Here is a 13,265-nt window from a genome sequence, read left to right as displayed (position 1 = left end):
TCTTGAAATAGATATTTGCTTTAAGTTTCTTTATTCCATTTATGGTGAATATATTTCCTTTAAAATCTTATAACATTTTATATTTTTGATTTTAAAATGTGTGTGTGTTTTAATCATAAGAATTGTTCAGAAATAATTTGAAATTTGAAATTTTCTCATAAAAGATCATTTTTGTTGCCATTTCAATTAATTTTTTATTATATTTTTAATTCTATGTATTCATTCTTCATTCTGCACTTAGCATACATTAAAATTGTAAAATATATTTTCAATGTAAATTTAGATAGAACTTCATTTTATTGCTCATTGTCTTGTCCTTTTCCCCCATTTATGTGCACATTTTAAAAATACATATTTTAATAATAATAATACTACCAATAATACCAATATTTTATTTTTTTGTTTCAATTGGTCATCAGTATCTAGTTATGTAATTTAACTAATATTTGTTTTACTCGTGTCACATTGTGATCTTTTGTTTTCCATATTTTCTTCTGCTTTTTTTGCTTTTATTTTTCATTTTTTGGATCATATTTTTCTACTCTTTTTACCTTGAGAATTGATTCATATCTGAGTTCAGGTTTTCTCTTCTTCTCCTCTTTCTTTTCCTGTAAATATTAATTTAATATTTGCTGCACAGTCCACTTCTCATTGTCATCTTAATTTCCCAGGTTCAGACCGAATTTCAAAGCTCAGTAAATGACGGTAAAAAAGTCACGTTCAACCCAGAGAAAAGTGTCTGTGACCCACACTGGCTGAGTGAAACAAACCAAGCCTGTGTTTGCTGCAGCTCATTGGACGTGTGTGCTTGGAACATGACTGAAAACATTCCTTTCCCGTGTCGTGTTCCCTGCGCTGACATCAGAACGTTCCCAAATAAACATAAAGAAGTCATCAAGCGGCTCCAGAGGAATTCCTGACAGCGTCCCAAACATGGTGTGTGTTTTGTGTGTCTGCTGTGTGATGAATGATTCAGTGAACACAAATGGAGCGTCGGTGTTCCTCCACTGTCCCCCATGCATTGTGGTCATCAAACAGGCTCATGCATTCATTAATGTGTCGCTGGCTAACAGAGAGAGTCCAGTGAATAATGCAGCAGCTCCAGAAGCGCCTGCACAGCCACACAAGCTTGGCTTTCGGCTGCGCCCTTTACCTCGCTCAGCTGACAGAGAGGCCTGGCTTTAAGGAGTCCAGGTCACGGTCGCTCCGCTGGATCTGAGGCGCCGCTGCTGTGCACGTGATGTGATTTATGAAGCTCAGATTCTGGATTGAGTCACAGGAACAGACTCCAGGAATGGCTTTATGTGAGTCAGAAAATCTCCTCGCAATGAACAGGACGCAGGTGGGCAAAGTGTGGCCCCGGGGCCTCATTGGGCCAAGCTGTCCGACTCTGCCTTGAGAAGTGTGAATGTATTTAGATTCATCTTATTTTTCTTCTCCTAAGACTTTTTGTTCATGCTTATGCTATGCTTATTTTCGTATGAATATTTTTTCTAAATGTTCCAGAATCAGAATCGGAATCAAATTTATTGCCATGGTCAGTGGGAAGCCCACTAACTAGGAAAGTGTTTTGAATAACGTGCAGTCAAAAAGTAAATAAATAATAAAATAAAATAAAAAATAAAGTAAAATAAAATAAACAACAAAGGCTGATCAGGAATTCAACAGTCTGAGGGCCGAGGGGAAGAAGCTGTTCCTGTGACGGGAGGTTCTGGTCTGGATGGACCGTAGCCTCCTGCCAGAGGGAAGAGGAACAATTTGTGATTTTTCTCTGTTATATATTTTGTAATATTTTCATCTTAATTCATACCTTAAATGTTTTGTAATTATGCTTCTTTTTTTCATTTTTCAAATACACTTTTACCTCTATTACAAATATCTTAATTATATATTGAAATATTTATCATATTTATGAACTATTTTTCTTAGCTTTTCACATTAATTTTCAGAATGAAATACTTGTTTTCATCAGTTAGAATGAATTATTTTAATTTTTTTTTTTTTTGCTGACGTGTATTAATTTATCCTTTTTTTTTCTATACGACTTTCTATCGGCGCTTAACTTCGTAACCTTGCCTGGCATCGCGATGGCTCGAGGCCACAACTCATGCTTCCCCTCCCTCCTCTGAACACAAACCTCACACAGCTGTGATCCGACATCAAATGAAAACGGCACCTCTCTGGTGCGACGGTGTTACTGCCGGAGTTGAACACTGAAGAAACAAACACAGGATCTTTCTGTCTCTCACTCAGAATGAACGTCCTCATGAGATTCCTCATGAACTCAACACGCAACAGAGTCACTGAGGTCGACTGTCCTGGCAGTGATATCGGCGACACCTCAGAGAATATCAGCAGAGCTCAAGTGGGCTTCACTTTATTGGTGACAAGAGTCCAGAATCTTCTCCACCGGTCTGTTATCGACACTGAGCCAAGTTCAGAATATAAATGACGCTGAGATTCCATCGACCCTCGCAACAGAGCACTGTAAAAGTCATGGCAGGAGACAGAAATGTTTGGCGCTTTTTTATCTTATATTTTATTGCGATTAATATCAAACTGCTTAGAAACCTGTGTGCACCTCAATTCTGTGTGCGTATAAACAAGCAACAGTGACAAGGTGAGTCAACTGGAGAGTTGAGATGGTAGTGACACCAAGGACACAAACAAGACACTGGAGTAGTGAGGACCCTTGAACTTTGCCCGTCAGATCCATCCATTTGAAATCAGTTTTTACTCCACATGAAACAGTTATATCCTCAAAAATTTGAGCCTTGTGATTGAACCTGGTCTGGAAAAGATGTGACATCACTCCCGGTCATCTCTATGGGAGAGTGGATGTCCACAGAAGAACCACCAAAAGCACCACTGGGTTCAGGATGTAGGTGGCCGCTTCACTGCGTCTGAATGGAGAATGATGTAGAACCATGGTGAAGGTGAGGGGTCTTCAGAAGACTATGTTTATGTCACAGACCCTTGTGTTCGTGACGGTAGAGACTGTGTTTTTTGAGGGAGTTCAGTCATGTAAGACAGTGAGTGTGAATGACCGTGACAGCGAGCAGAAGACCCACTGAAGACTTTGTGTTGTCCACCTGAATATCAGGTCAAAGCGGTTCCCTGAAGTTCCCCACCGTCGTGAGCTGGCCCGACACATCTGTTGCCCTTCTGTTGGTCGGGGGGAAACAACCCTGACGCGCTTTCTTTTGAAGCCGTTGAAGGAATCCGCCGCTTAAAATCATCCGTGAAAAATCGATTGGGAGAGTTTGAGGTGCGGCTCCAGCGTTGGGAGCTTTTGTTTGTCTGAAGGCGATAAATCATGAACGGTACACAAATGAGAAGGCCGCCCTAATTTTGGCTCAATGATGAAGTGCTGGCACTGCGCTCATTAGTCACTCTACAACCCTGCTCTTCCCGAAAGGCAGACTTTGAACTCTGGCTGGTGACCCCGCAGCGCGCCGCCCCCTCTGCTCGGCTGTACATCACGTGTGTTGGATGGCCTTTGTTTTATAGAGAGAGAGAGTGCTGGGACTTGAACGTACGATTCATTAATTACAACTACAAAAACGTTAAAATATTTAAGCATTTCTTTGTTTTAATTTGATTCAATTGAATTTAATTTAACAGTTTGCTCTCCAGACAACAGGGAACCTTTGTCAGTGCAGGAGTTCCTGCTCCACTGATGCCACTGATGCAGCAGACACGTGTCAGCTAGGATGAGAACAACAACAACAAACATGGAGGAATCATCCCTGAACCAAAGCAAACAAAAGCATCTGTTTGCTTTGGTTCAGGGAGGTTTTTCACTACACAATGACCAGGGTTTCCACCACTCTGAATGGACTTGAAAGTCTTATAACATTGAAATTCTTATACAAATATTTTCAAGACATTGAAAGCGCTTTAGTTTCAATAAGGTGATAAATATAAAAACTAATAATAAAAACTTGAACATAGCCACCATGGTGATTCATTCTGCTATTGTCAAACTGATGCAAAATAAAGAATATTTTGTTGTTTAAATGTATGTTTGGGTCCATCATTTAATTAGTAATATACCAAATTCATTCAAATTGAAAAATGTGGCTTCTTGTGGCAAATATTCTTATACCATTAAACTGCGATTAATTGAGATTAAATCACCAATAATCTCATTAGATTATTTTTTAATCTATATATGTCTATAGCGGCGAGTGTCATGTGTGTTTCCGCTGTCATCGCAGAACTTTATCACACCAATGGAACATAGTTTATTAGAATGATTTTGGAGGGATTTTGGTGGAAGATTTGCTGATGTCTTGCTGAATGTGATAAAGATTAAAGGCTCTAAAGCTTCGGCCTGATCTGCAGCACAGTCGCCGGAACCTTGATGGAAAACTTTAAATCCCGCCGACATCAAGTGGTGTTGTCATCGATTAAGACGTTCCTCCTGAGGATTCTAAGTGTGGCAGTTCACTTCCTCAGTTTGTCGGAGGAACACGTCCGTCGTTGCTAGCCTGCTTGATCGGGGTACGTACTCAACCTCGTCCAAAAAGCCGCCGAATGGCAGAAGGAGAGAAACGCGTCTTCAATAACTTTGAGGGGGGAAGTATTGAGCGATCATTAGCCCCACATTAACCGCCGAAGTTTCCCTCACCCAGCGTAATTAATCATCAAGCCTCTCATCCAAAGCCATTTGAAGTGCTTAAAATGTAATTATTCAGTGATAAACATAACGTTTCCGGAGACGGCGTGAGATAAGGCAAGGACACGGCGAGGATTTAGCCGCCCCCGCCATTCCACCACATGTAGCTGTCGACTTTCCCAGGGCTCATTCGTTTCCCAGGATTTCATGAAAGTCGCTGTTGCGTCGAGAAGAGGCCACGTAAGACCGCGGAGCAGCGGAGACGGGAGGTGGCAGACGAAGGGAGTCGGCTGTTCATGGAAACCCCACGTTAATTGAATTTGCCGCGTTGCTTTGTAATCTTCTTCGTGTCACTTTCGCTTCCCGTTGCAGGGATTGTAAATGCAGGTCATTACGTTGGCGTTCAGAGTCTCGAGTTACTGCCGGCCGTTCATAATTCAGGGGTAGCCGCGCCTCATTCACTCGAGTGAGTCGCAGATGCAGGGGAAGCGGCTGAGAAATGAAGCTCCGACAAGCGGGAAGTCTCAGGTCAGCACTACTGAGGAGCAGCTCAAACTCCATGAGCCATCCCGGTGAATCAGTGACTCGGGTTACTGAGTCACAAATCCTACCTGGACTGCTGAGCTGACTCTTGTCAAGATTGACCAGTGAGATGTTCATTCGGGAGGAACCCTGGATCAGACCCAGGACACAGCGCTGGGCCCCTCAGTGGTTGAACACCTTGGTGTCCCCCCCAGATGAGTCGGTGGTTTCGCACCATCCGACTTCTGCTCCTACAACAGTAGCTTTGACAAGACAGCTGCAAATCAATGGCGTACTGAAGATTCGGTGACACCGCTGGGCTAATTTTGGGATCAATAACTCGATGTATTGAACAGCTTTCTGCAGTAGAAGTGGCCAATTGTGTGACTCAAGTTAAACCAGTGTTTGTGAGTCCGCAACTGTGCGGCTATACAACCAAGAACCGCTCCCTATAACCATCTGCGTGGTACTAATGCAATGGTTCAACCTGGACAGAAGTCTGTGGCGCTCATGTCCAGTCTCCCGAGTCCCTTACACCATAGCAACTCAATTGCTCTGATTCACTGCCTGCACAACAACTCTCTCTGAGTCCTGTAGAATTGGGTTGAATGACTCCATGAGTCAGACTTGAATTCAGTCGTGGTGATCTGCGTCCTACTGAGGCCCTCTGCTGGACTCTGACATCACTGTCTTTATTTGCTAGTGAGGTCTCGTGACTCAGTACTGAAGGGTTGATGAGGTTTCATGAAACAGTGTGCTGATTTTCTGTTGTCAAATGTTTGGACTTGAACAACTGATTCAATGAAACCTCACATCATTTCTTAACCAAGAGCGCCTTCTAGTGGCCTCTGAAAATGAGGAGACTGTTTGATCAACCCTGCAACACGGTTTCATGATCTGCCCATCACTGCTTTATAACAAACACAATGTTTGATTTACCCTGCACTGTCACGGTCAATACAGTCTCCCTCTACAGACTCAGAGACTCTTAAGCTGAGTAGTTGCTTCAAATAGTGAACAAATCTCACAACTTTACCGTCTGTTACTGTCACTCAGATATGCCTCATACAGCTGGGCGATTATGCCAAAAATCATAATCGCAATTATTTTGATTCGTATCATCATCACGATAATTCAAAGGATTATTGAACGACTTAAGATTCAGCTGTCAGTACACTTTCAAACTTTATTGAACAGTGAGCTACAATAAAACAATGTGTAAAATGTAAACAACAATTTAACAGACAAATATTGAACCTTCATGAAGAAGCTTTCTCTCTAGAAACGTCGCCAGTCTGTGTGGTCAGGCTCCAGAGGACATTGGAGACTGGAGACAATATTTCGAGCTGAGCAGGCACTTGGCTGGGACGCAAAGACGTTTCTGAGGTTCTGGTGTGTAAGATGTGATTTTTTTTTGATTCATCTTTTCATGATAGAAGAAGTCACTCCTTTGATGATAAACCTTACATATTTGAGCGCTCTTCCTGCGTCTCTGCAGCCTGATGAATGGCAAGGAGCGCTTGATTTGATCACCTCTGTCTCAGTTTGAGCGCAAGCGATTCTTCTCATGCATTTATCCACTTCCAAATAATCACTGGTTTTAGAAACATCGCCAACATGGAGTTAGCGTTGCTGTTGTGACTGAGAACGCTGGATGAGCGTCTGATCCTCGGAGGTTCTGAATACCATGCCACCTTTCTAGAGGCGAGCGAGTCGGTAGCTAACAGTGGCTAATATTAGCGTCCCCCACGCCGTGTATACGGAGGCTGGAGCTCTCTGGCTGACAAGCGGAGCTCACTGTGCCATACAGAGCAGCGTCCCACCGGGGACGAGGCGTGGTGCAGCGTTTGGGTTCATCAGGGTTATCACGTGTTTATAATGGCAGGAAGACATCATGGTTATCCAGATAAAAATCCGATGAACTGAGCTGCCCTGATATTCTGGACAAGGTCATGTGACTGAAACAAGAAAAGGCCTCTTAATTAGATTTTTGTGCTTAATCAGCGACGGCCTGACCCCCGTCCCCCGCAGCGTCCGCTCGGCGTCGTCCGCCCGGCGAGGTGCGCTGCACTTCAACTCTGCTCGCCGTTATCTAAGAAGAACAAATTTGCCAATTAAGCAGATGAGTTTCCGTGGCCCTCAGGCAGCGTCTTTATCAGGCTGTTGAGTGGTGCGCTGCCCTGTCTGCTCAGCAGCACCAGCGTCTCACTATTGACTGTCCCACAAGACGCCACATGCAAATGGCTCCCCGGATTCTTGCTCACACAGATGAGGAGGGTCAGAGGCGGCAGATGGAGAGCTGGCCAAGAAGAGAGGAGATCAGAAACCCGGAGAGAAGGCTGGACACTCCTAAACGCTGTTCCCTTTTTCTTCCAACAAGTCAAACATCTGGAATTCAGCTTCAGACAACTCTAATTTCACATGATTGACAGGTGCATGAGGTGATCTTCACAGCCAAATTTCAATCAGAGAATCCGGTCCAGGTTGGAGATTCAGTCCTTCATCCGGAGGTCAAGTATCTGAGGGTTTGGGGGCGTGAGATTGAACTCTGGTCAGTTGGGCCCTGTAGCAAAGAAAGAGAGGAGTGGATGAGTTGAATTTAGACACATGAGGGGAGATCACTTTCGTGGCAGGTGTCAAGCCAGTCACACGCCTCTGTCTCCTCCTGCTGTATGACGTAGCTAGATGTGCTTGCAACGCTACGTCCTGATTTCGCAGTCTTTGTTCTCAACATTCCAGCTCAGTTGCTATGGAGAGACTAAGAGTAGAATCTGTTCTCCTCCATGAAAGTAGCAAGAGTTACTCTGTGATGCCTCGCTGGTGTGGAGTTGAACTGGGAGCAGGAGGACACGCTGGAGAGGTGATGTCTCTCAGGCCACCTCCACAGTTCGACAGTGCCAATGAAAACAACTGGTACTCTGAAATCAAAATGGGTGTAGTAAATATGTCTGGTCGTTGCGAGGCGCTGTATTTTGAAAGAACAGCACACTGTGACTCCAAAGCACAAGGAAGTGGATCATTTGCTGTGTGTGGTGTTAACTATAACGTTACTAGGACAACAGTCATGTGTGACAAAAGGGTGTCGGCAAGGATGAAAGGGAAAGTGTGGTGAGGCCAGCAATGTTGTATGGTTTGGAAACAGTGGCACTGAGGAGAAGACAGGAGGCAGAGCTGGAGGTAGCAGAGATGAAGATGCTGAGCTTCTCTCTGGGAGTGAGCAGGATGATGATAGGATCAGAGGGACAGCACATGTGCTCAGGTGTTTAGGAGACCAAGTCAGAGAGGCTGGATGGAGATGGTTTGGACATGTACAGAGGAGAGAGAGAGAGAGCCAGTACATTGGTAGATGAAGATGTTGAGATGTTGGAGCTGCCAGGCAGAAGGTGGAGAGGAAGGCCACAGAGGAGATTGATGGAGGTGGTGAAGGAGGACATGAGGTTTGTAGGTTTGAGAGAAGAGGAAGCAGAGGACAGGGGGAGATGGAGGAGGATGATCACCCCTGAGGGGAGAAGCCCAAAGAGAAAGAAGAAGAAGAAGATGATGATGATAATGAAGAAGAAGAAAGAAGACAAAGAAGAAAGAAATAACAAGAAGAAGGAGGTTGGAAGTGCCAGGCAGAAGGTGGAGAGGAAGGCCACAGAGGAGACTGATGGAGGTGGTGAAGGAGGACATGAGGTTTGGAGGTTTGAGAGAAGAGGAAGCAGAGGACAGGGTGAGATGGAGGAGGGTGATACGCTGTGGCCACCGCTGAAGGGAGAAGCCCAAAGAGAAAGAAGAAGAAGACTAGGACAAATATATGTTAAATAAAAGACCTATCCTTTTCTAGCTGAAGTGGCGCATCTAAGGACAAACACCATGCTTCAGTGTTGGCATCACTCATGACATGAACGTTAGGTCGAATGTCGAGGTGACTTTTGTGGAGTCTGGACCCAGTATTTTCAAGTTGTTGGAAACGTGTAGCAACAACAAACACTGCATCCGACACTAAACGGTGGTGGACACTTCCTCTCTGTGTAGAAGGCACTTTGCTTCACCCGGGGTCTCCTCTGAGTCACCGGAGAGGAGCTGTGCAGGGAGGGTGTCTGTTTTGCTGCCCCCACGACCCAACCTCACGTACCAGAGTCCGACGCCTGGACTCCACTTTACGCTCATTACTGCCGTCGCCGTTGAGGAGGTTCGAGGTGCTCTTCATTCGTGACTGCAGCGCCGACACATTTGAAAAGTAGAACTCCAGCCAGGGGTATCAGATTGGCTGCCTTGTTCTAGCCGCCCACCTCACGTCCTCCAGCCTCAAAGGCTTGTCCCACATTCCTCTACTGTTCCCTTCAAGCGCGTTTCACAGGAGCGAAAATGTCTCTTTAATCTCCTGCCGTGTTTTCAAGGGCGCTGCTTGCTGTCGTCTCTGAATCGACCGGTTTGTTTGCATTAAGAACATAATCCCAACCATTTGCAGGAAGTGAACCAAAACTCTGAGGATTATGGGATGCCTTCGCCGGGATAAGGACAACTCCTGCTGGAGTCTTCTAATTAACATTTTGCCCGCGTGTTGAGCAGAAACGCTCCAAATGGACGATAAATGAGCTTAAGAAGCTGAAACACGTGGAAGGACAGTGGAATGTGAAAGGAGCGCAGAGTGAGTTAAGGATGCTGGGTGAAGGGCAGATCAATGGTGACGTGATCAATACCTAACTACTTGCCCGCTATCGATAATGGCTAAAAAGTATTGAGTGGAAAGTTGCAGTCTTTGCTAAGTTGGAGGGTTCAGCAGCGTCTTATTTCCAAAGCGGAACATCTCGTTCCTCCTACAGCTGTATTTTCCACGGCTTGTCTGAGGTCGTCACAAGGCCCGGCCTTCCCTCCAGCCCGTCTCCTCTCTGGTCCTTATCCCGTCCCCCTCCTCCCAGTGACAACCTGAGCATCTTCACCTCTGACTCTCGTAGCGCTGACTCCGGACCGGTCCAGTAGAGACCACCCTGCCCGCGCTGCTCCTCACTGCCTTCATCAATGAACTGTCCATTTGTGGCTTTTTCAGAAGGATTTTATCGTGACTCTTGTCTTCGGCGCGCTCGACGTCAGGCCTCGGCATCCATCAGCTCTCCTGCTCGGCTGCACAGTAATGAGCCAAAACCAAATTCATCTCCCTCCAATAATCCAGTCGTGGCACAATAACGGCATCTTTCCCTCCGGCTCATTACTGCAGTCCATCCTCCGAATGTTTCCATTAGACTTCGCCTCCTGCTCCCCCCAACACCCCCTGCTCCCCAAGAGGTGAAGAATGATTCCCTAAATGTTGGAATATATTTCATTTCCAGGGTATAATAGTTAAATCTTGTTCCCCGTCCACTTTCATCTCCTCAGCCCTGCGCACAGTTGCAGGTGGATTTTTTTTTTTTAAACTCAATTAATTACCTCGACTGGTTCCGAGCGGCCGGCGGCACCAGAGAGTTTATGGTTGGTTTAGCTCCGATCCCGGTCACATCCTGCACGGGAGTCCGACCTTGGTGGCTGCTGGCATTGATATGCAGCGCGCGTGAGCGGGGGAACTGACCTCACCAGGCTCAACTCTTCTAATTCGCCATGTTTTATTCTTATCTAATATTCGCTGGGCGAGAACTTCCTGTCTGTTTCATTAGCGCCACGTTTTCCGCCGCGGAACATGCAGACAGAAGTAAAAAAAATTTCTCAGACTGCTTTCATTTGGGGGGAACCATTTATTGCTCAGGATAATTGGGACACGCGATGATCAAGATTTAATTATTGAACTGCTGCTGCCGCTGCTCTCAGGGCAGCGTGACAAGACTGAGCGCCCTCACCTTCACTGGCCAGATGAGGGCGCTGTCACAGTATCAGTCATATATACTGACGTGTTACGATTTTATTTTGCCCTTCACCTTTTCTGCAGCATATATTCAAGTGTTTGGACATTCCTTTTCTTGGGTTTATTTCTCTGTGTGGCTCATTTTTGGTGCTGAGAGTGGTGTAAAACAGATGTGGAAATAGTGATGAAATCTGCTATGTGTGAATCTTATTGAAAACATCTCACATTATTGCTCTCAAAAGTTTGACTTTTTGCACTTTTAGCTCATATTTCTGAAATTGCTTCAGGAAATACTGTGTCCATACCAAGTTATCTCAGCAATATTTTGAAAGTATCATTCGATTCTCCCCGTTCTTTTATATTTATCTATGTATTGAAGTAGTGTTTCCCTATTGAACTTAACATATGAGGTTAGTTTAGATTGCCTTCCTTCGTCCTACAATGGAGAAATGTTGCAGAGCTGCTGCACTGGTGGCCACACATACAGGTGCCTTTGTTATGCATCTGTTCCTCACTGTGTCTTTATGTTTGACAAACTATAACAGTCTTTTTTTTGGACACTGTCAAGTATCAAGTCCTGCAAAATGATTTTTCTGTGTTTTCTTTGATCAAAAATAAACCACTGTTACTTCAGCTACTTCATTTTTTTCTTTTCTAATATTTGATGTATTTATTCAACATTTCATAGTTAAGTATGAGTCTGTCCTTCTGATAATCATATGTTATATCATATATATATATATATATATATATATATATATATATATATATATATATATATATATATATAGCAGACAGTGCCATCTGGTGGCCTCTGAAAATCAGGCCACTGTTTCATGAAACCTCATCTACCCTTCAATACTGTGTCATGAAGTCTCACCTACCCATCACAACTCACATGTATTCTGTCTTTGGAGCTTCATTCTTCTTCTCTCCAGCCTCACTTCTCCAGCCTCTCCACCATCTTTAGTCTCACTAGAGATTCCTGTGTTTGGACATTCCTTTTCTTGTATTTATTTATCTGTGTGGCTCATTTATCGATATAGAGATCACTATATTGTCAGAAAACATCATGGTCCATATTTTTTAAATTCTTCCTGCATTTAGTTTTTTCACGTTTCACGTTTTTTTGTTTACAAATTTCTGAATTTACCAATAAATGTTTGATATATTTTGTTTCTATAATAATATATATAATGTATGATATTTTTCCACGATTTCTTCTTCAATAATTGTGAATTTCCATCCAACATTTCATATTGAATTTTTAACTAGCAGCGATAGAAGCCTGTTTAATGTTGTTAGCTTGGGACGTCCCGCGTGGACGGAGGTGTGAGGGAGTTAAAGCGGCAACATGGCAAGCAGGTGCTGCGGTTCTGGTGAGAAAAGCAAAGCAGATGATGGAAGACTTCGCGAGCCGTCAATCAAACGGAAAAAAAAGCCTCATTTGCGACAGCACGACCGCGGATTTATCGATTTTCCTGCTCAATGTTTTCATCTGGGCTGCGTCAAAAGAGCAAAGCAATCTGCGAGTGGCTGGCTGTTGTTCTGTTCCCGCTGGTGAACACACACGCTGCACAAACACACACACGGCGCCAGCGACCCCACACACAAACATGGCACTCCCAGCGGGCCGGAGTTTTTAATCCTCAAACACACCGCCATAAATCAAAGCCGGCTGCCTCCTGCCCCGACTCGTCTCTCTCAATGAAAGGCTTGGCGCGGTGGCACATTAATAGCAATTTGCAGGAGCAGCCATGCAGGGAGGAGGGACGGAGACCGGCGGGCACCACCCCCTTTAGTTTCTAATTCCTCTGGCTCACAAGACCGTGCGGTCAAACAGCAGGTTCGTGACCTCTTGGTCACATCGGCAGAAGTGATAAGCCCCGCCCCTGCTCAGTGATGGTGTTGTCGTTCCTCCGCTTTTTGTGTATTTGTAATAAAAAAAGAGCAAGTTTTCTGAAGAGGTTCGGGATTATAAACGGACTATAAACTCTGGTGTCTTCTCAGCTGTTGTCATGGAGACTGTTCGAACAACTGTGTTTCAGGTGGAGTGGCTGAAGAACGAAGAGCCGCTGAGCTCCGACGTGGTCACGGACTCCAGGGTGGAGCACAACCTCATCATCTCCAAGGCTCGGCTGTCCGACTCGGGGAACTACACCTGCGTGGCCAGCAACATCGTGGCCAAGCGCCGCAGCCCCACCGCCACCGTCCTGGTCTTTGGTGAGCGCCCTCCTGCAGTATTCATGAAGCCTTTTACGCACTGTCGCCGCGCTGTCAAAGCTATCGACTTGCCGGCTCCGA

General features: G+C 44.9%; 1 protein-coding gene across 1 annotated transcript in view; it reads left to right on the top strand.

The window, feature by feature from the left end:
• Nucleotides 1-13,265, top strand: part of unc5da (unc-5 netrin receptor Da) — a 213,541-nt gene that overhangs the window by 159,895 nt on the left and 40,381 nt on the right. The window contains exon 6 of the mRNA XM_053853945.1: nucleotides 13,010-13,184. Within this exon, the coding sequence (XP_053709920.1) occupies nucleotides 13,010-13,184 (175 nt within the window). The remainder of the gene's footprint in view (nucleotides 1-13,009; nucleotides 13,185-13,265) is intronic.

Source organism: Synchiropus splendidus, chromosome 1, assembly GCF_027744825.2.
Source record: "Synchiropus splendidus isolate RoL2022-P1 chromosome 1, RoL_Sspl_1.0, whole genome shotgun sequence".
Classification (NCBI taxonomy): domain Eukaryota; kingdom Metazoa; phylum Chordata; class Actinopteri; order Syngnathiformes; family Callionymidae; genus Synchiropus; species Synchiropus splendidus.
Note: the sequence above shows the minus strand (reverse complement) of the source record. Positions and strands in the feature narration are given on the sequence as shown.